This window comes from Mauremys reevesii, linkage group 8 (genome assembly GCF_016161935.1).
Source record: "Mauremys reevesii isolate NIE-2019 linkage group 8, ASM1616193v1, whole genome shotgun sequence".
Taxonomy (NCBI): Eukaryota; Metazoa; Chordata; order Testudines; family Geoemydidae; genus Mauremys; species Mauremys reevesii.
Window position 1 is genome coordinate 79222444 of NC_052630.1, and position 23558 is coordinate 79246001.

At 40.2% G+C, this 23558-nt stretch overlaps 1 protein-coding gene and 1 long non-coding RNA gene across 4 annotated transcripts in view; one reads left to right on the forward strand and one right to left on the reverse strand.

The window, feature by feature from the left end:
- Positions 1–18929, forward strand: part of LOC120370336 — a 33504-nt gene extending 14575 nt beyond the window's left edge. The window contains exons 2-4 of the long non-coding RNA XR_005583708.1: positions 8073–8157; positions 9665–9891; positions 17562–18929. This is a non-coding gene — a long non-coding RNA (uncharacterized LOC120370336). The remainder of the gene's footprint in view (positions 1–8072; positions 8158–9664; positions 9892–17561) is intronic.
- Positions 1–23558, reverse strand: part of SH3GLB1 (SH3 domain containing GRB2 like, endophilin B1) — a 39841-nt gene that overhangs the window by 10945 nt on the left and 5338 nt on the right. For 2 of the 3 annotated variants that reach the window (XM_039484851.1, XM_039484850.1), the window contains 5 exons: positions 21110–21251; positions 14545–14673; positions 11819–11952; positions 11293–11385; positions 6581–6604 (listed from right to left, as the gene is read on the reverse strand). In XM_039484851.1, coding sequence (XP_039340785.1) covers positions 6581–6604; positions 11293–11385; positions 11819–11952; positions 14545–14673; positions 21110–21251 — 522 coding nt within the window. The remainder of the gene's footprint in view (positions 1–6580; positions 6605–11292; positions 11386–11818; positions 11953–14544; positions 14674–21109; positions 21252–23558) is intronic. The other variant, XM_039484852.1, reaches the window with a different exon arrangement.

The window sequence follows — 23558 nt, forward strand, 5'->3', positions numbered from 1 at the left end:
CTGCCACCCAAGGCCTGTGAAAGTGAGGGATCATTGTCCAGGATGGGTTGTAGATCCCTGATGATGCGTTGGAGGGGTTTTAGCTGGGGACTGTATGTGATGGCCAGTGGAGTCCTGCCCCTGGAAATTTCCACTACTTGCATCCGAAGAAGTGGGTATTCACCCACGAAAGCTCATACTGCAAAATGTCTTAGTCTATAAGGTGCCACAGGATTTTTTGCTGCTTTTACAGATCCAGACTAACACGGCTACCCCTCTGATACTTGACACCATGCAAGGCACTGCATTTAGCTGTATGGAGTGGAAAGCCATCAACCTCATGAAGAAACTTGCACATATACAGACAGATGATATCTTCCTTTCCAAATGCAAACGGATGGACATCATACCAAATGGACTAAAAGTAAAAAATCCACTGCTATCTACATACTACACAGACCACAGTGAGATTATGCCATACTCTATCAAAGAAACTGAGGAACCACCTGATCAGCATCCTATACAGCAAACAGGAAAACATCAAAAAAGAACTCTCCAACCTGGAGACTCATTAATAACCAAACTTCCATACAAACGGACTTCACTAAAATAAGACAGGAGATCTACATTACTCACTTCACCTCTCTACAAAGGAAAAAGGACTGTAAGCTGTCTAAACTCCTACCTGCTATGTGGGGCCACAACCATGGTACCCCTAACCCACCCAGCAATATTGTCAATCTATCCAACCACACACACAGCCCAGAAGAAAAGTCTGTCCTATCTCGGGGACTCTTTCTGCCCTGCCACCCCCACCAACATGATACAGTTCTGCGGCCATCTGGAAGCCTACTTTCGCCGTCTCCGACTCAAAGAATACTTTCAGGACAACACTGAACAGTGCACTGATACACAGTTACCCTCCCACCAACAGCACAAGAAGAAGAACTCCACATGGACTCCTCCTGAGGGTCGAAATGACAGTCTGGACCTATACATTGAATGCATCCGCCAATGTGCACAGGCAGAAATTGTGGAAAAACAACATCGCTTGCCTCATAACCTAAGTCATGCAGAACGCAATGCCATCCACAGCCTCAGAAACCATCTTGACATTATAATCAAAGAGGCTGATAAAGGAGGTGCTGTAGTCATGAACAGGTCTGACTACCAAAAGGAGGCCGCCAGACAACTCTCCAATACCAAATTCTACAGGCCACTTCCCTCAGATCCCACTGAGGAATACACTAAGAAACTGCATCATCTACTCAGGACACTCCCTACACTAAAACTGGAACAAATCAACATACCCTTAGAGCCCCGACCAGGGTTATTCTATCTACTACCCAAGATCCACAAACCTGGAAATCCTGGACACCCCATCATCTCTGGCATTGGCACTCTCACTGAAGGACTGTCTGGATATGTGGACTCTACTCAGACCCTATGCCACCAGCACTCCCAGCTATCTCCGTGACACCACTGATTTCCTGAGGAAACTACAATGCATTGGTGACCTTCCAGAAAACACCATCCTAGCCACCATGGATGTAGAGGCTCTCTACAAACATCCCACACACAGATGGAATACAAGCTGTCAGGAACAGTATCCCTGATGATGCCACAGCACAACTGGTTGCTGAGCTCTGTGCCTTTATCCTCACACACAACTATTTCTAATTTGATAACAATATACATCTCCGGATCAGTGGCACCGCTATGGGCACCCGCATGGCCCCACAATATGCCAATATTTTTATGGCCGACCTGGAACGCTTCCTCAGCTCCTGTCCATTCACGCCCCTTCTCTACCTACGCTACATTGATGACATCATCATCTGGACCCATCGGAAGGAGACTCTGGAAAAATTCCACCATGATTTCAACAGCTTCCACCCCACCATCAACCTCAGCCTGGACCAATCTACACGGGAGGTCCACTTTCTAGACACCACGGTGCAAATAAGTGATAGTCACATTAACACCACCCTATACCGAAAACCTACCAACCACTATGCCTACCTTCATGCCTCCAGCTTCCATCCTGGGCACACCACAAGATCCATTGTCTACAGCCAAGTACTGAGGTACAACCGCATCTGCTCTAACCCCTCAGACAGAGACCAACACCTACAAAATCTCCACCAAGCATTCTCAAAACTACAGTACCCGCACGAGGAAATAAGGAAACAGATCAACAGAGCCAGACGTGTACCCAGAAGCCTCCTACAGCAAGACAAACCCAAGAAAGAAACCAACAGGACTCCACTGGCCATCACATACAGTCCCCAGCTAAAACCCCTCCATGTGATGGCCAGTGGAGTCCTGTTGGTTTCTTTCTTGGGTTTGTGTAGGTGTTGGTCTCTGTCTGTTCACCCACGAAAGCTCATGCTGCAAAACGTCTGTTAGTCTATAAGGTGCCACAGGATTTTTTGCTGCTTTTACAGATCCAGACTAACACGGCTACCCCTCTGATAAGGAGCAAATGAAATTTAGATTTAATCCCAATCTGAGGTTTTAACTTCTCTGATACACTAGAAAATGAATTAGGCCACCAACAGCAAAACTTCAAGACTTCGTATAGAACTAATATTTTTACAACTCTTTCAAATTCATGGATTACTCTAATGCTGCTAGTTAGCCTACAGTTATTAGCAATTTTAGAACAAGTCTAAAATGATCTAGTAACATTAACACAAGAACAAGTCATTCTGAATTCCACACTGTTCTGAGCAACCAATGCCACCCAAATTGCACATGACTATATAATCAGAGTTGCAGTATCCAAAAATTCATTGTTCTGAGGTTTCTAGTGGGAAGTATGCAGTCCTGGTATCTAGATTCCTCTCTCAGTGCTTTTAAATTTGACCATTTAGTATCTGGTCTCTGTATGGGATAATTCAGCAGGCAGAAGTCTGTCTTTGCCTGAGGTGCAGCAGTTAACTACTCTTACAATAAGGGAAATGAATTTACAAGACCTATTGAAGTGGCACAACTTTTTTTCTTGCATGTCATTTTACCTGAAACTATATTTCTGCTCATCCTACTATGAATAGTTCCATGGGAACATAGAAGTGACTCATTCAAAGGAATATGCACAGAAGAATTATGGAACTAAAATATTTCTGGGTTAAGTTTTTACAGCCACTTTTGAAATTGCTTAAAAGACAGTGAAGAAGCTGTGGAGAACTAAGTATATAGTTGGTATTTAGTAATGAGATGACCTATAATTTAGCAAACAAGCTAATTCATATCAACTTTCCAAATTTTATGCAAAGTGTCCCAAATGGACAGCATGGGTCCATTAGAACTTGTTCTGTTAGAAGTTTTTCAGGACAAGCTAGCTTACTTCTCCCTCTCCCCCCTAGAAAAACAAAGTCTTACTTTCAGAGAAAAATAGTAGAGACATTTACTATAAATTCCTATGCCTGAAGTGTTGACGCATATTGCGTCAGAAGTTAGGACTTCACCAGCACAATGAACTCATGGCTGGCCATTCAGAAAGAGCTGTGTAAGAACAGCAAGGAAAATAGGAGGGTTTGTGTATGTTTTGTTTTGGTGTTTGTTGTTTTGCAGGGGAGAGGTGGGGGGGGAGGAAGAAGAGCTGACTTTCCTGCTTTTGCACTCTACACAGCTTCCCAATGGATGGGAAAACTAGTTAACTGTTCAGTTTTACAAAAGTAACTCTTTTTTGGTACTTCAACTTGCAGTAAATTTCAGGGGATTGTTTTTAAAACATGTAGATATGAAATTGTAACAAGGCTGATACTTTAATGAAACAGTGCAGAGGGCAAATTATCCACTTTGATAAGAGAAGGAATCTGCTTTATTTTCTCTACCATTAATTTCATAATGACAAAATAAGAAGTTATACAACTGTGTGTTAAACAGGTGCACACTGAATTAGTTCACCAGACAGAAGGGCCTTTGGAAGCATCATTTTTAAAATCAAGCTTACTTGCTATATGCAGAGCGTTACTTGAACTGGAGGTTGCGATGGCATGCTCCAAGATCTCTAGTTTCTTCATCTTCCCATGCATTGCCTCATCCCCTTTTTCACGGCCACTGATTGAAGTGTAGCATTATGGCATACCGATTTATATCACTGGGGTAAAACTGGTACACATGCACAACGGACATTCTGAGCGCATGCAACTTTTAACCTTATCACCTCTGAGAAGGGTTAAGGAAAGAGCCTTGAAAGACCTCTGTGTACCCCTCAGGGTATATGTTCTCCTGGTTGAGAACCACTGACCTAGTTTATCAGAATTTCACTGCCACATTATACAACCACAGTCAGTGAAACCTCCCAGCTGAATAGGAAATAGCAGATGACTGTCACTGTCTTGCCATGAAGGGCCCTTGACATGATACCTGCTCTCCACCTCAGTTCAGACTATGGATTTGTAAGCCTTCCGGGCTGAAAAGCTTATTGATAGATAACCAGTTGACCGGGGAAGAACACAGCTGACAGAGCATCTCTGCCTCAGTTTCTTCCTCAATATTGCATGTCCTGAATAAAGCGGTCTCTGATTATGTTGTTTCCAACCTGAGAGTGGAGTTTGTTTCTTCCACAGTATAATGCGTCCAGTGCACGCAACACTTCAAAAAAGAAAGTTAATTGGAAAGGGTGCAGAAGAGCTACAAGACTAATTCAAGGTCTGGAAGTCATGCCTTACATTAAGAGACTAACGAAGTTTGGTCTATTTAAGTTCACTCAAGAGAAAGTAAGGGGTGACTATCATCTATGCGTGCCTAGCTATATGGGAAAGATTTGATAAACTAAGCTAGCAGAAGCAGGCATAACGAGATCCAATGGTTAGAAACTGAAGCTAGACCAATTTGAACTAAAAATAAATAAATAAATCTGTGCTTTATTTCAACAGTGAAGGCAATTACATCCATAAGATTAGTTGTTCAAGTGGTTAAGTGATTCTTCATCAACTAGAGAGTCTTAAAAGCAACACTGGAGATATATTTCTAGTGATATGCTATTTCAAAGTTATGGTTTGATTCAGAGATTAGTTTCTGAATCAGACTCCCCTCCCTCCCCGGGCTTTCAATAAAGGGGAAGCTAGATCAACCTATATGCATTTAGATCAGTTACTGGGCCTTCAGAAGGAGGCGTGAGCTTTAGGTTGGAGGATTTGACTGAGTGGTCTCTGGTTTTATTACTTTTTCATTTTTTAAGCTCTACAGCACTTGCAGCAACAGATAGGTACTTTATAAAAGTAATAAGAAAGTCAGAGAGCGTCTAGCCTCTCTTTGTTAAGATTTGAAAACAAATAAGCCAATAGCTTGAAAAGTTGGCACTGGATTTTTCTTTAGATACTCCAAACACAGCTCTCTAGACCACTTCTCTGCTAGTTGGGTGACGAAATGCCATTCAGGCTGCTGCCAACTGCACCATGACTAGTCTCCAGATTCCCCCAGAGAGCTGCTTGTAGCAGCCTGTATAACCTCGTCACAGAATGGTAGCTCAATAGTATAGAACAGCATGATTTGGCTATGACCTCTGATGTTCTACTCCCAGCTCTCAGATGCCTTAAGACTTTTCTTCTTAGCCCTGGTCTACACTTGGGGGATGGGGGAGAGAAAGAATCGATCTAAGTTACGCAACTTCAGCTATGTCAATAATGTAGCTGAAGTCGACGTACTTAGATCGACTTACTGTGGCATCTTCACCATGGTGAATCGACTGCTGCCACTCACCCATCGACTCTGCCTGCGCCTCTTGCGGTGCTGGAATACAGGAGTCGACAGGAGAGGGCATCTAGACTAGATGCGATAAATCGATCCCCACTGGATCGGCAGGCAGTGTAGACATTCCGTATGGCAAAACTAGGGGTAAGAAAGGGGAACCAGTTTGATAGTGTTTATGAAAGCACTGTATGTGTACTAAAAATCCAACAGAAGGCATACAGAAGCCTCTAGTCAGTCAAGTGAAGTCTCAAAATATCATCTTGCCAATCTATGGTTTTTTGTCTTGCATTCCATTACATTTGCAGGCAATTAGTTGTTTTGCAGGTCCACCCAAGAGTGCTAAGGCTAGCACTGCTTCTCCTTTTTCCACCCTCCTTCAGATGAGCTTGCTACTTCCACAGTATCAGTTCCCCATTTGAGTACTAGGAGGCCAACAGTTCAATGTCTGTCTCTTAATTGGCATCTCAGAGAGCTACCACACAATCCTTCCAGAAAAAAAATAAAATCAATCTACAAAGGAATTTGTTACTGTGATTTGTTTGCAATAAGATACTGTCCTAAGAAATTAACTTTTGTAAGAGAAGCCCTACTGTCTTGTTATTTGCAAGCTTACAGTCTTTTCATATTATATCTTGCCACAAGAATGTCACATGGTGGCGGTAGTTACCCAGAAACAGTATTTCTTCAAATTCCAAGTTTATTCCTAAGCACTACCCTGATGATGTATCTCACTTCACTATTGGTATCTGAAATTCTCTGTAAGGGGCTAAATAGCTGATGCAATACCAGCAGAATGACTGCCAGCAATGTCTTAACTACAAGAACATGGAACACCCTTTATTACACTGTACCAAACAAGTAATTGTCTCATAATGCTGCAGTTTAACTGTTTACTTACTTTTGTCACTTCCTCTGCCCAAATCTGGTCAGCATTAAGAGTTAAGACAGACATTTAGAACAGCAGAGAATGGTTTTAACACAGTAAAGCCATACTTGTGTATCCTTTAATAATTCCTCCCCCCCGCAAAAAAAAAAAAAATGATGTAAAGAGTGGATAACTGTGACTCATTGCACCGCTATGAAGGCCTTTGCTATGAACTATGTTCAGTCAAGAAAATGTAATGCATTCTTTAAAGACAATAAAGAATTCCAGCTTAAACTGCATACATATAGCACAGGGGTCGGCAACCCCTGGAATGGGTTACCTAGAGAGGTGGTGGAATCTCCTTCCTTAGAGGTTTTTAAGGTCAGGCTTGACAAAGCCCTGGCTGGGATGATTTAGTTGGGTTTGGTCCTGCTTTGAGCAGGGGGTTGGACTAGATGACTTCGTGAGGTCCCTTCCAACCCTGAGATTCTATGATTAACCTTTCAGAAGTGGTGTGCCGAGTCTTCATTTATTCACTCTAAGTTAAGGTTTCGCATGCCAGTAATACATTTTAATGTTTTTAGAAGGTCTGTTTCTAGAAGTCTATAATATACATACAACAATGGTTTAGTTATAAAGTAAACAACATTTTTAAAATGTTTAAGGAGCTTCATTTAAAATTAAATTAAAATGCAGAGCCCGCCCGACCAGTGGCCAGGACACAGGCAGTGTGAGTGCCACTGAAAATCAGCTCGCATGCCGCCTTCGGCAAACGTGCCATAGGTTGTCTACCCCTGCTATAGCACTATATTACGTGATATTATGGAGCTATTATAAAAAAAACCAAAAACCTTAAGTGGATACTCTACAGAGCAAAAGTGATAGAAATCCAAATTCTGTAAAAATGGAATACCTGTCTGTAAAACATGAAGCTCTTACAATGTAAAATATTTAAACTACTTGGAAAATGGATACAAACTAGACAGCCTAAAATTACTTATTGCAAGTTACAAATTAATGATTTTTAATTTAGTTATGGATACTTTAAGGTTTATTAAGGTTGAAATATTGATCAACTGAAAGATATGCTCACCCTTCACAAGAGCCTACTAGAAAAAACTATGTTAAATGTAAAACAGTGAAATTGAGACAAGTGATTTCTCTTGCCATCTTAATTCCATTATTGGTTCCTGCCTTCACAAGGACTTGCAATAAATTGGATAATTTCAGGAAACTGGACAATTGATTAAAAATGCTATTGTGACATCACAATAAGTTTAATATTAAACTGAATACAGCTACAACAGGAGTCTTCTTCACAATGCAGCTTTCCCTTAGTTTATTACATTGAAATTAGAAGTTTTTTGGAAAGCTACTCTGACACTGTCAAAGTTGTGGTTAAAACATGCAATTATGACCCAAGACTTCATTAGTTTTATAACTAGAGGTAAGATTCTTTGGTTTAACAATTCACTGTCCATCAATGATGGAACCTTTAACACTTCAGTGTTTATTTGCGTTACAGGCCACACTGAAAATCAATGCCGTATTGTACCAGGTGCTGTACAGACTGAGGACACCACCAGAAGGAGGAACCATCATAAAATATTGTGCGTGTTCTACAGAAGTAGTTTTGACTAGTGTGCTAACACTCTGGTCTAAAAACAGTGTTTAAATATTTTCTAGACTGAGAAAGAATCAGCAAATCTTTGCAACAAGCACCTTACAATTGTTATTTCTAAATTAGCCCAATAATTTCATTGTCATATTCAGAGTTTCAATTGTTCGTACAATTAGTTTGATATCAAAGACAAGAAAGAGTCCCTGAAATATTTAGATTCAAAGTTTATTCCAACTGTGATAGATAGGAGATCATGATAGCATGGAAACTACAAATATTTGAATTATTGGATTAAATAATCTCAACATCCTAATAACATCTGGAGTCTAATCAAATGCTATGCTATTAAGTTGCTCATAAAAACTGTTATGTCTGAGTTTGTTTTCCTGGCTCATTGTGCGGGTTTACTGTGAAATCTAGAATCATTAGGAGGTATTTAATGCAAATCCATAGAAATACGACACTTGTATATACTGGCTTGGACCAGATTTAAGAGGTGAGCAAACAAACATCCCTCCCCGACCCCCCCCCTCAAAAAAAAAATAAAAAAACCTGCATGAAAGGTCAACCTGCACTGACTGCAGATGAAACTGAACCAAAGCATGTACAGCCCCACCAGATGATGGGTAATCTCTGGTAAATTTAACTTGTGTTTATGACACTATTTTATGACATGTCCTCTGTAATGCTTTTGACTGGTTTGGGGTGCCCTCAAGGACACTGCAAAGCAGTGTGAGGTGCAGTCCCCCTGAAATGGTCCTGTAAAAAATACTACGGGGAAAGTCAACTAATGCATTTCAGTTGTTTTCCCACAACTGCACTTAATTTTTCAATAGTAAAAAAAATTAAGTTGGTACATTAAGCTTTCTGACATCAATAAAGTTGTGGAAACAAGGCTATAGTATTGCATGCAGTCTGACAGGGACAATTTAACAAATATAGAGCCATGAGTCATTTATCTAGTACTTTTTTTGTATTATTCAAGCAAGGACTCCAAGAAATTGGAATATTGATTCAGTTCTCCATTCCAAATATTTGATATGACAATTAAGGCCACTAGAGATGGATAGCAAGAGGAAACACTTTGTAAAAGAATGTATGAACACAGGAGGCCAACAAACCTTTAGCCATTTTACATGCAGCAAGTTGAGCATGTAAGAGACATTTACCATAATGTTATTTTCTTCAGGCTGAGACGTGTTTAGTTGCTTTAGTGCACAGATAGAGACAAAACCAGGTTACACTGTTATTACTGCAGGTGAACAATATGTTACAGAACACAGAATAGTTAAACACTGCAAGATTGAACTGAGCAAGTGGTGAAGCATACCTAGAAATCCAAACAGTTGCTGGTTTAGTTCAAGTAGTTTTATTCAGCCATTTTAAATATTGCTCTGGGCTACTTCATTTAGCTATTGAACATAACAGTGCATGACTTATGACAAGATTGAAGTTACATGTTACTCCACCTGCATTTGTTTCATTTTCTTTTATAGAACAGAGAAAACATTTAAAACAAGACCTGAGGCTATCACAAAGACGAGAATTAAAACCGTCAATGAAAGTGTGCGCTACTGACTCAGACACTCACTACAGCTAGCAATCCAGGCAAACCTCTTTTAGAAATCAAGAATGATCCATGGGAACCTGAACCAATCCCTCCACACTTCATCCCCTCTTGATCTTCTGGCTCCTACTCTGAACATTCACTACCAACTGCAAGGTAAGGCTTTATAGGCCCTTTTGTGTATACCCTCTGGAAACTTGAAACCCAGTGTTCAAGATGCAGAAAAGCATTAAAATGTTGTTAGTTTGAGTTAACAACTAAACGGGTTTGGAATTGAAATATAGGCAAGCAAGATGGTAATGTAGATATACTTTTAATTATGTCACAAATTGAGGTGTACTTTATAAGACGCTGGTAGCTTTAGCACGGAAGACGTGATAGCATGAGCTTCAGTGCAGGCTAGCTGCCTCAGTTTAAGTGCACCTCTCAGTGGGAGTGGGTATGTATTCTGGTTGCTAGCCCACACCAGAGTCTGTGCACCACATCTTCACTGCTATTGTTACCCATGCTAGCTAAATTAAAGCTAATACAGATATTACACCTTAATTTGCAATGTGGATGTAGCCTGAGACGTAGGAAGTCTCATGATCTACCACCACTGAAACATCGATAGATAGAAAAATACTTGTTCTGTAAAGATTTATTACTAGTCCTGTAGTAATGATCAGCAAGTAATTTGTGCCTCTGAATGAGGTCAGCAGATTAATTCCCTCCCCCAATTAACAAAAATTTAATAATGCACAAAAGCAAATAACAACATAACTTGAGGTAAACTAAGATTAATGAGGCCACTTAAATCTTTTGGAAATGGTTGTTCCTGGGATTTTTATGTTGGGTAAAATGGTTATCTGCTATACTGGACCTTGCAACCTAATAGCTAAGGTAACAGGACTTGGAGCTGTCGATATGTAAAAAGAGGTGATAAAATTCCCTGAAATTATGTAAAATGTGTGACAAGCCATTCCAAAGGGAAAAAAAAAGACAAGAATATTGAAGCAAAAAGTAATTTAGTATAGGGCAAGGTTAAGCCTTCAGAAACTCAACTACCCCAACTGTTCTACTTATGCTCCCACACTTCTAGTAAACGAAAAAAGAGCAATTCTTAATGTTTGGCAAACCCCACCTTAAAAATTAATGTGAAAAGTTCCTCCACATTTTGAAGTATTAGTGATTAGAAGTTGGGCACTAAGAAGTCACATGGTTTGTGTTCATAAGACTTGTCATTATGACAAAAGTTCATGTAGGACAGAAGAGGAGCAGCATAAAAATTTGCTATGCCTACATTTAAAAATAGTATTAAATTTAAAGAAGTCAAGAAACCGAACACAAAAAGTCAGCAGTGTGCCATTTTCTCTTAGGTTCCACCTAGGCATTTCTTATTCGGTTTGACATAGAAATATTTGCTGAAGTAGTAACATTAATGTCTGGGTTCTAGTACAGGTAATTATAATTTGTATAGGGCCAGAATTGTTTACATTTGAGACCCAAATGGGGAGACTTAGTGAAATTCTTGTGTTTGTTTTTTTTAATTATTAAACAAAAGATTATTCTACTTACTGCAGCTCTAGCTTCTGCAACTTTTGCCTTCTTCAGTCTGGTTTTTGCTGCATCCAAATCTAGTCTTTTATTTTGCAATAGTTTGCGTTCTTTCTGGAAGTTTAGGAAAATCAGTTAGTTTAAGAGGATCATGAAATAAGTTGTGGGCTTGTACTACTACTAAAGATAATCTACAGTAATAAGTGAGTGATATTTGTAACATACTGCATACAGGTTGCCTCCTAAAACTGAAACTGCAGGCGTAATTAGATGCAGAATTAGATCCAGATTATTTAGTAAGTGTCCTATCTTGGATAGGAGTTAAAAGTGGCATATTCAAGAAAATGGTTCTTGAACCCGACTTTTCTTCCTCTCCCCCCTTCTCTAAAAACACAGCAGGCATATTACTTAATAGAAAAGTCAAGTCTCAACTGCTTTTTCCTTATTAGGAGTTTTAAAGAAAACTTCATGTGACTATCTATCCCTTTACTTAAACACTTGTAAATAGTTCTAAAGATAAACATTTAAAATACATTTGTCAACTTACAGTAATTGTTTTATAATCTCCGTCTATAAAATTTCTTAGAGGAGTGAGGAAGTTTATAGCAGATGTTTGAATTAGTTCTCTATCTGCTGTTCCAATTCGCTTTTGTGTTTCTCCACATTTAATTAGTGCATTTCCTGCAAAGGATAAGAGATGGTTGTTAAACAGTGATCCCTGTAGGTGGTTATGCAAATTTCTACAAGCACAAGAATTTAGGCCAACATTTTGAAGAATTACCAAATGCTAAACAGATAGCTTTTAAAGGACAAGTCAAAATCAAGGCTGTTTTAATGAGAGTCACTAACTGGAAGTTCTGAAGGAACAAACATTCAGTGTTAGATCTTAATCTATCTGAATAGTTACAGCATTGTGGTAGTGGTAGTACCTATGGCAATTCCATTTCGCATTTGCTAATGAAAGTTCCAATTGTTAGCATTAATCCAGAAGCAATTTCCCCCTTTTGACAGTTTGATTCAACCATCTGAGGTTTTTGCTAAATAGAAAAACATTAACTGTTGAGAATGCTTTTTGCATTTAATGTAAACTCTAAAAGGTCTACTTTTGAAGACACAGATAGGATTTGTACTTTAATACAAAATGTTAGTAAATTTGATTCTGAAGAACAGTGTTAGGAAAACACCTTCAGACAGACACCATGATTGGATGCTTCCAATGATCACACATTTTACTGTTTTGTTTTCAGTGCAAGTACTGATCGATACCAATTTCCTACCAAAATTCATTCTTGTTCAACATATTAAGCATCATTTAAATGGTGTCATTGCAAGCTAATAGTGTAACTTATTTATTTTTGCATCCTAGAATGAATTAAAGAAGTTGCAATGGCTGCATACTTATAAGAAGTTACACACACATTGGTCTGAATAAGTTGAGTTTCATTTAGTTTGTTTTAAATAAAGACTAGCAAGCTTCAGGCCTGGTTAATGCTTGAAAACATCAGTGGCTGGCTGTCCAACTGTCTTGTAGCTTCTCTGATCATAAAGGTTGCCATTACTGAAGTTATACCCATACACTTTGTGAGAAAATCTATACTTGGATGCTTCCAACAAAAAGAGTAGGTTATCTTCTGCTTTAACAGAAAATCCTATTACTTCCAGATGCAAAGATCTTTGATTAAATTCCTCATGGAAATTCATATCACAAAACAAGGTTTTTTTTATTTACTTGCTGAGCTGCCTTGAGTTCTGAAATGAAAGCTATCAGGCTTTGTAATATATGTATTTTGGCAACAATATACCTATACATTAACAGTTGGTTAATTTTAACTGTTACCTATATTAACCTGATGGGTAAGTTTAAGCGAATATGAGAACTGGACTTCATGTTAAGACCCCAGTCTCTAAAATTTTCCTGGAAAATGCCAGAGATGCCATTATAGAGGAGTAGGTTTTTTGAGGGAGTAAGAGTATCCATGACCAAGTCTACTCTAACTCTAATAATCCCTTGTAGGAAGTACCGTATATACTCAATAATAAGCCAGTTCATTTATAAGCCCCCCTGCCCTCCCCACAAGACAGATAAGTAAAAATGGAAATTTTTTATAATCTGTTCATAAGATGACCCTATCAGGGGTCAGCAAACTTTGGCTCCAGGGCCAGCAGGATAAGTTGCTGGTGGGCTGAGATGGTTTGTTTACCTCGAGCATCCGCAGGCACGGAGGTAAACCTAAATAAACAAAGCATCCCAGTGCGCCAGCTGCTAACCCTGACGGGCCGGGACAGCAACTGGTGGGGAAATTTTTTTGGGGGGGTGGGGGGGGGGTGGTGGAGAGAAGCCGAGAGTCAGGGGAGTAACCCCTGTGACCACTCTGCACATGACCCCACCCCTAGCCTGGGACCCCCACTCTCCTCCAATCCCATCACTTCCCACTTTATCTGGTGAGGGCTAGGGGAGGATCTCTGACCTGGCTGGAGCTACTCCGGCAGGCTGGGCAGCGCGGTCACAGCCTGCTCCCGCGGGCCAGACCAGGCATCGTGGCCACAGCACGTTCTAGCGGGCTGGGCTGGGCAGCACGGCCACAGCCTACTCTGGGGGGGTGGGGTTGAGAGGCACGGCTGCAGCCTGCCAGCCCCAGAGCTGCAGCTGTTTCGGAGACTAGGGGGAGAGCAACGCGACCAGAAGCGGAGACTCTGGCCCCACCTCTTCCCTTCTGTCTCTGCTGGCTGTGCTGCCCCTCCGTGCTCCCTCTGTTGGGGGGGGGGGGAGGAGAAGGGGCTGTGTCCCACCTCTCCCTCTCTATACCCATTCATAAGCCAACCCCCTTCTCTGGTGCTTCCCTTTTTTACTAAGAAGTGGCTTATGAACGAGTATATACTGTAGTTTAAAAAAAGAGACTCAACTATGAAACTGCACTCAGATTTTAAACAAGAATTTAGTTGTTTCCAACAGCAATTTCTACTCTGCACACAGTACACGTTTCATTTTTTTCAAATAAATCACCATATTCAAAAGAAAGGAACTGCATTTTTCCCTTGTGACTAGACATTCATAGGGAAACAAAATGTGGGCTATCAGTTCAGGTAGTAAAGTTACACACCCCCTAGGGAGGTAGAGTTAGGGTTCCAACAGCAGGTATAACTAATGCTACCCTCATCTTCATTTTGGATTAAGGCTTCAGAGATTTAATATTCTCAAAGACGTACATTGAATACATAAGTTTGTGCAGTCTTTTTTTAAAATTTGAGTCATCTCCTTGGCTCAAAACTTACCGTATGCTGTTCCTGGGCCAAACTCATTCCCTGCATCAATCATATACTGGCCTAGTAGTTCTGGGTTATTCATACGACTTGGTGCTTTGCGGTCCAGCTTCTCGTAGACAAATTCTTCTATTCTAGCATCTAAAAAAAGTGTTATTTGCTAATTTGAAGTGCAATTACTGTAAATCAAAGCAGTATTTAAAAAAATGTTCACTCATAGAAAAGCAACTTACTAATTCATTCACAGAATATCGAAGTATTAGGTAATTGAGGAAATTGGATAAAGTAATTGTCACCAATAGTGATATGTTAGTCTAAATCTCCATCTGCTCTGTTTACAAGTATTTCTAATATTAGCCATGAAAATTCAATATAGGCTCTTGTAATAAAGCAAATTCATACCTTCTTACACATCACCGGTATTAGAGGTTGTGCAGGCCACATTATCCCCCAGTAACACTCGAGCCACAACCATGGTCATTAAATGCAGTTGCAGTTTCGACTGATTTCATCTGTAAGCTAGTGTAGACATAGCCTAGCACTTGTGTCAGTGTAACTTATGTTCCTCAGGGGTGTGAAAAAACAAACAAAATCCCAGCACCCCTGAATGACAAATTACACCAACAGAAGCACTGGTGTCGACAGCATTATGTTGGTGGGAGACGCTCTCCTGCAGACCTAGCTATTACTGCTTGATGGGGGTGGTTTAATTATATCGATGGGAGAGCTCTTCCATCAGCATAGAGCTACTACATGGGAGATCTTACAGCGGCACATCTGTTTAAGTACAGCTGTGCCACTGTTGGCTCTCTAAGATAGACATGGCCTCGGTAAGCAGTTCTGAATTCACCAGGAACAGAACACAGCCTTCTTCCCTATAGCCACACTGATGTCTGTTTCCATGAACACTTAGTAAAAAGTCTGCCTCTCGAGTCAGCAGTAGATATGACTACATGTAGGGAGTAAATCTGTTGAGTATGAAGGATTTTTTTTTTTTTTAAAAAGACACTTGAAGTCTAGAAGCCACACAAGTTATGCTCTCTTCAGCTTTCACTTCTTTAATATTTCAATCTCTTTAACGTGCTAGAGATCGGTTTGACACGGAGCCTGGGATGTGAATACACCTCAAACTTTGACTTGACTAGAGTCACGATCTGAGTTTTGTAACTTTGGCCCATCTCTTATTTCATAAAAGAGCACTTATGCTTACCACTGAAACAGCCATGCACTTGCAGGGCCGGCTCTAGACCCCAGTGCGCCAAGCGCACGCTTGGGGCGGCATTTTGCCGGGAGGGCGGCAGGCGGCTCCGGCGGACCTTCCACAGTCATGCCTGCAGGAGGTCCACCGGAGCCGCGGGACCAGCGGACCTCCCGCAGGCATGACTGCGGAGGGTCCGCTGGTCCCACGGCTCCAGTGGACCTCCCGCAGGCATGACTGTGGATGCTCCATCGGAGCCGCGGGACCAGCGGACCATCCGCAGGCACATCTGCAAGAGGTCCCCCCGGAGCCGCGGGACCAGCGTGCTTGGGGCAGCCAAATTCCTAGAGCTGCCCCTGTGCACTTGTCATATACATCTGCCACAAGTTTCTGGTAAGATAGATTAGCATTTTGGGGTAAGGACTATTGTATAGCACCAATTAGTGATTGCTTGTACCCTTTAACTGTAACATAAACAAATCCATTCACCATGTTTACATATCCATTAATACTACTTAGAATCCAGCATTCTTCTATAGCAGAGCTTTTAGTTCCATTACTCATAGGAAAAAATGGCTGTGCTTGGATTGTGGAGAGAAGATATAAATGTCTTAAAGGTATCAAATAAAGCATTTATGCAGAAAGCATTAAAGGAGCTTAATCTTCTGTTTTAGAGAAGGCAGATTAAGGTGTGACACTCAAAGCTGAAGATGGATAGCTGATCTGAACTGAGTATTTTCAGATTAGATCAAAACTGAATACAATTCAGAGAGCTGAAAATAAGGTTTTGCCAGCATAATTGAGATATTGCCATCCATTCATTATTTACACCCAGCCTGTAGTTAATGACTCAGATTTCTCTTTAAACGTTTAGTGAGACATTTTATAGGCTGTTTATTTTCCCTTTTAAAACCAGAAACCCAAATTATGTAAGTGTTTAACTTTATTTCCTGTATTATTGCAGGACAGAGGCTCAAAGCACTGTAATTTTATTATTTACAGTCTGAGTGAACCTCAGAGTTCAGATTTTAAGTGGTTAGACACGTGTTTCAGGCCCTTAAGTTTGCTGATGAAGAGAGATCAGATACTGCATTGGAAACTAGACTTGAATCCTAGACTTAAAGTGAAGCCAGGGTGACCACTCAGCTTCAACTTCCCATAGCAACCCTGCAACTAGATGGCCCAACTGAGCTCAGAAGGGGAACCTGAAGCATTACTGGTTCTCTGCTCCTAGCAGCAGTTCCATACTAAGGACAAGGGGAAAGAGGCCAGCCTGTGGAGTAAGGGCCCCACATTCCGTCCGTCAGCATCAGAGTGAGGTTAACCACTGGTGAAGGAGTTATGTGAGACCTGTCTCATTTCCAAGCATTGTGACCACACACCTCCTCCAGCAACTCAATGGAAGGGAAAGTAAGGAAGCGTTGCTTACTTTTAGAGTAGGGGAACATTAGTTCCAGCTACCAACTGTGATTAATGTGACTTGTTGCCAAATACACTCAAACCCTCCCCTGACTCCCTACTATTTCAAGGAGGAGGGGGAGGGGAGGGGGGGAGGAGGGCAAAAGGGGAGGGAAAGTTACTCAGCTTGGGCAGTCACATCTTTTCCAATACCATTAGTTTATCAGCCGTTCATCTACAGAGGTCAAATTCCCTGCAACCATCCTCTAGCTGCAGGAAGCAAAGAACTTAACTCTCTGCAGCATCTACCCCTCCTCTTCCCCAAAGAAGAGAATGGAGCTAGCATTTTTGTTATAGGCCATTCTATTCATGTAATGGAACTATAATATGCAGGTTTAATAGAATTTGGCTTTTAATTATATTTTTATTCAAGGCCTGTGTATCCAGCTGCTGCAGAATTTACTCTGGAATCCACATCTTGCAACAAGTGTGCTCCATGATTTCAACACCAGTCACTTGAGAGTTATTTCTATTTTTTGGGATGTCAGGAAAACTTTGAAGATGTGAAGCAAGTTGGAGGTCTAAGCATATAAACAGTTTGAAACAACAGCTCTGAGAGGCAGGAACTGATACACTCACCTCAACAGGTAAAGACTGAAACCCAAAGAGGATAGTTTGCATCAATATTGTCAACTATTTCACTGCTGCTCAGTTTAGTAGACGTATGCAGCTAATGTGCTTGTTCCACAATCCTAAACTGCCTTACTCCCTCCTGGATACCATGAGCCCCACTCACCTCTTTATGCAGCTGCCAAAACACTCAGCTTTAACTCTGATTTGTATTCAAGCATAGTTGCTTTCTAGAACCTAACTGGCATATCAAACTAAGTGTGGAACACCATAAAATTGATTATTTTTTTAAATCTGAACAGTTCCAGTTGTAACACTCAATTTCATGCTGAATTAATCAAAAACACCCATCTTTTAACTGAAGAGAATCTTACAGGATTTCCAGTTTGCCACAGCAGAATGTCACAGAATCCAAGTATCTTGCAACAGAGTTTAAGTCCAGCTTCCCATGGAATACTGTGAAGATGTGAACAGCCTACAATTTATGATTTCTAGTAGGTACTATGAAGTTGTGAAAATTGCTGTATCACTGAATACCTCTGTGTAAAAACGGAATCCCCCATGGGCTGACAGTGCTTGTGTACCCACCAAGCTAGGGAAAACGGAAAGCAGTTATCCTTAGTGACTGTACTCGGACCACACAGCTGGTATGTTAAGGAGGTGGGCTGAAGTTGGGGGAAAACTGGTTCTCCTAACTCCTCAGAAGTGAGCTGGGATTTGGAACAGCTGAACAGAAACCAACGTGGTGACGCTAACCTTTGAAACCTCTGAGTCTGTGGGGGTCAGGGAAGACTCTCAGCCACACAGGAAGTTTTCGGCAGGAGAAGGGAAAAGATTGAGATGTTTTTGTAGCAGGTACAGCTGCAGGACCAATCAAGGTTAAAGTGCTCCACGGTTAGGAAAACAAGCCATGCACTGCAGGAGGAACATGGAAACCCACAGAGAACTCTGACCCTAGCCCAAAGAATGCTCTGGAGTGGCAAGGCAGGGAAATGCAGTCAAGCTGTATTTTTGTTCAGATCGGGGTATTTCTCATGCAATTAAAGAGAGTAAAGTCTATGTTATGCCTATCACATTGAAGAGTTAACCCAAGCGTGTAGAACAGCTTCCAGATGAACAGAGACTTTGACACAGCTTTTCTAGTACTTTATCAGCAGCAGTTGCAGACTGAATCATAAAGTTGCGGGGTTCTTGCTATAAATTGTACATGGTACTGTGCATTAAGACAGAACCCTAAGCAGGGTGGATAAAAAAAAAATCAACCTTTTAAATAAAAAAGATTTGGTTTATTTAATGCACTCTAAAAAAAAAAGGAAAGAAACAGTGTAGGTTGCCGTAATTTCAAATATATTAAGGCCTAAACTCAGTATAATCTATTAATTTAAATAATTGTAAGCAAAAATATTGAAGCAGTATACCACTTCTGCTGTGAAATTTTTATAGAGTCACTGAACTGGTGGAAGCCACTGGCTGAGCACCTGGAACCAGAGTCTGTTAAAGTGCTAAGCCAGCTTTTGATGGCAGTAGCCACTTTCGTAGGTGCAGACAGAATATTTTCTTTTTAATTTATTCAATTAGTTCAATTCAATGACTAGTTAATACAGAGTTGAGAAGCCAACTGAAAATTGTGGGGTGGTGGAGGGGAAGGAAAGTTTGTTTTCTCTCCAATCTCTAAATAAAAATGAGGTGTGTGCAGATGAGATCTAGTAGTACTGAAGTTTTGAAGAACAGTGACCATACACAATCAATTCAATAACTACAGATAACACTTAGTTTGTTAGGCCAGTGTCAAATGAAAACAGGTTTGATAAAACTTTGTCCAGCACATTTAAGATTTTTTGTTGTTGTTAGATAAAACAGTTTTAAAATTGGTTTGGAATTCAATTAAAAATGCACAATTTCTATCCAAATATAGCTCAACGTAAATGAGTAAAAATTAGTCTAGCAAATTAAGGCACTAGTCAATATTTTAACTTAAAAATGAAATATATTAAGATGATGAATAAATATATGCGAAGATATATAGTTGCTTAAATGTCTATAGAAAATATTTCCTCTGGTTAGGAAAAAGCACCAAGTTTAGTGTAAAGGCTATATTTAATTGATAAAAAAAAATCCATCTTTTAATGGTTACCAACCAAGGAGAATGTAAATGTCTTTAGGAAAATAACTAAATCTTTCTTAAGAATACAAATGTAAAGTAAGTATTTAAATCAAGGTTTCCTGCTTGATGATTAAATGAGGATTTAATAAAAAGACAACCCTGTGATTTACATCAACCCACCCAAAAGACATTAAAAACAGTTTATACATTTTAATACATATTAAATGAGAATCATATGACCCACTAATAAAAAAACCTAGAAGAGGAACTGAAGATTATAACCAACTGAATCTGTAGTGAGAATTGAGATAGAATATAATTCAAGAAAATAATTCAAGCTAGAAATTGGCCAGGATATTAGGTTTACAACTTGGAGTTAAGCCAACAGTTTGCAATGAGAAGCTTAGTTGATGAATTTAGCCTTATTCTGTGAGCAGATTATGTGAATTTATTCACTTTAAGGATTTACTGCCAATATTTGCCATTTGAGCTCTGTTGCTTGTGTGCGACCTATCAGCTAAGGATCATGATCTTGTTTATTTTCCAACTGAATAAGAATACAAGCAGTTTTGGTTTCCACAAATACGCTGATGTTTTGTGAACCTTTCCCCAGTAAACCACCACTTAAATATTTGTGAAAAACAAACCAGAAGGGCAATTTGCATGGCCAGATCAGATTTGTTACAAAACTCAGAATTATGCTGGCATAATTTGCCAAAGTCTAATCAAAACTCTTTTTTTTGTAAAGAGTCACTAAAGGTAATATGACAAGTGATCAGAACCCCAGTTCCTATTCTCAAAGAAAAATATCAAGCAGCATCATGCCCCTAATACAATGGTGGAGAAGCAACACAATACAGACTGAGGGAAGAGTGACACCTATTAAATAATCAACATATCTTCCCTAGCATTTTGTTTTCCTTTGGGCTAGGAGGAATTCTCTCATAGGCCCTGATCCTGTCAGATCTCAAGATGTTTTGAGACAACCCACACGCAGTCATTGTTCTGCTATAGATTCCAGTTGCTGTTTTATGTAGTCAAGTCTTTGAATTGGAATTAAGAGCTAATTTGTTGCAGATCAAAAAAGCATTGTACATCTTGTACATGTAAGAGAAGTTTTAAATAGGAACAGTGAACTGCAGTGTGTATAAACATACAGCAGTGACTCTGCCAAATATACATACGCATGCAAATAGACAAGATAGTTAGCACTAAAGTATCGATGAAAAACCCAACATGTTTCTTACTTGGGTTTGGCTGCAATAAAACCTCTGTCTGTTTCATAATTTTTTCTGTCCACAGTTTAGTACATTCTGCTTTGCTGAGGAGGTTCTCCAAATGAGCATCCAGTTCAGTCTTCTCTGCTTGACCAAGTTTTTCTTCGGTAAACTATTGGTTAAAGAAAGCTAGATTAGCAATACTAGTCTGGTCAGCACAAACAGCCGCGTGTAATGTTAGCCTTGATCTAATTATGTTTTATTTTATGTATAAGCTTTTTGAAGACTGACTTTACTCAGTCTTCAGCAACTAAGCCCTAATAATATCACAAAAAAATAGTTTGAAATGAAATGAAGATGCCTTTGAAAGCTAGCAAATGTGCATTTGAGTTTGCAAGTTCATAGTCTGGGATTTCAAATTCTTACTGAAATAAATTAAAACATACTATTTGTTTCAATTGGTGTTTAAGTCACCATAGTAAGATTTTAGTTTTAACATGGGGAAATTTCGTGCTCATAAAAGAGCACACAGCATCTTTGTCTGGATCCAGAGACAGGAATGCTTTCCCAAACAGCTTTATTACTACACCTCTGTCCTCACTTGCAAACCTGGTCCCCATCACAAGCAGATATTTAAGTCCCAGCAGCCATTTTAAGTTGAGTTTTAGTCTTAGTCTTCCAGTTAAAGTAAGTTGCACACTAGTGGGTCTGGGTCTTGTTCTAACCCCTGAACAAATTTAGCGTTTTTCATCTCCATCTCCAACGTTAGATTATGTACTCATCTGACAACCCCGTTCAGGCTGGGCATTTTCGGGGAAGGAAACCTGGCTAGACAATTAAATCCCTAGCAAGTTTACAATTTAACATAAGCAGACTAAAAGTACAGTAACTCCTCACTTACAGTTGTCCCGGTTAACGTTGTTTTGTTGCTGATCAATTAGGAAACATGCTCGTTTAAAATTGTGCAATACTCCCTTCCAACGTCATGGTTTGGCAGCCACCTGCTTTGTCCACTGCTTGCAGGAAAAGCAGCCCATTGCAGCTAGCTGGTGGGAACTTGGAACCAAGGTGGACCAGAAGCCCCCCTATCAGCACCCCGTTCTCCTAAATTCCCTGTGCTGCAGCCATCCAGCAGGCTATCAATTGGCAGTTCAGCTGTCCCTCCCCCCACTGCCATGTGCTGCTCCTGCTCTCTGCCTTGGAGCTGTTCCCAGAGACTCCTGCTTGCTGTGCGGGGGAAGGAAGGGATAATGTCAGGGTGTCTCCCTCCCCCCTCTTAGCCCTTCTCCACATAGAGCAGGGAGGGGACACTGAGGGAGACAGAGAGCTTGGGGCAGCAGCTGCTGTCTCAACTTCCTGATCCACTTAAAAAGAAAATACACTTAAGAGTGGGTCATCTTACTTAAAGCGGCAGTGTGCATCTCTCTCCCCCACACACAAGGTATGTGTCTCTCTGTCTGCTATGCTGTCTCCTCTCCCTCCTGTTCGTGCTGCCTTGATCAGAAGCTACATTAACAACAATGTGTTAACCCTCGAGGGCTCAGCCCAGAGTTAGTTCATCATTTAGCAGCAAGGCATTCCCTGGGAAATATCCCTCCCTCTTCCACCCTCTAACTTCACCACCTCAACCAAGCTTCACAATCATCATAGCTGTGAACAGTATTAAATTGTTGAAAACATATACTGGGTGTATATCTATATCATATATAGTTCTTTGTCTGGTGAAAAAAATTTCCCTGGAACCTAACCCCCACTATTTACATTCATTCTTATGGGGAAATTGGAGTCACTTAACATTGTTTTGCTTAAAGTCACACTTTTCAGGAACATAACGACAACATTAAGCGAGGAGTTACTGTATTCTGACTGCAAAGCTTCATTTGTAGTAACCTCAACATTCTCTGCAGTAAACCGCACCCGATAACCAAGAGTGAAACTAACTGGAAAAGGAATCAGCTTGGACAATCTCGTTTCTGTTTCCATTATGCAGAGTGAAAAAAGGTAACTTGGTAGTGCCTCCTTTTCAAGACTGGACATATGTTCTGCTTCACTGGGGCTCCACATCAATGCAAGGAACTGCACAAACGTCGTCTGTGGTCTTATTTTATAGGCATATTAATATTGTTCCGTTTTCTAATGTTTATACAAAATTTCAAAACTTATGTTGCTTTATGTTTGCTAAAATGAATGTTTGATTAAACCATGTTTTCCACAACAGAAATAACAAGGCAGATAGCAAAAGAATAAGGAGTTAATAGGAAGAGTAACAGCATGCACTGTTCCTTTTAATGGTGAAAATTGGAATATAGAGGGAGACCCTAAACTTGCCAATCAAGACAGTTCCTTATTGAATTACTTCAAAAACAGATCCTCATCCAACAAGCAGACAGAAGTTTATAAAAACATTAAGGTTTGCTTATAAAACATGTAGCTCTTAGTTCATAACCAAGGCCAAGTCTACACTACAAACTGTTGCCAG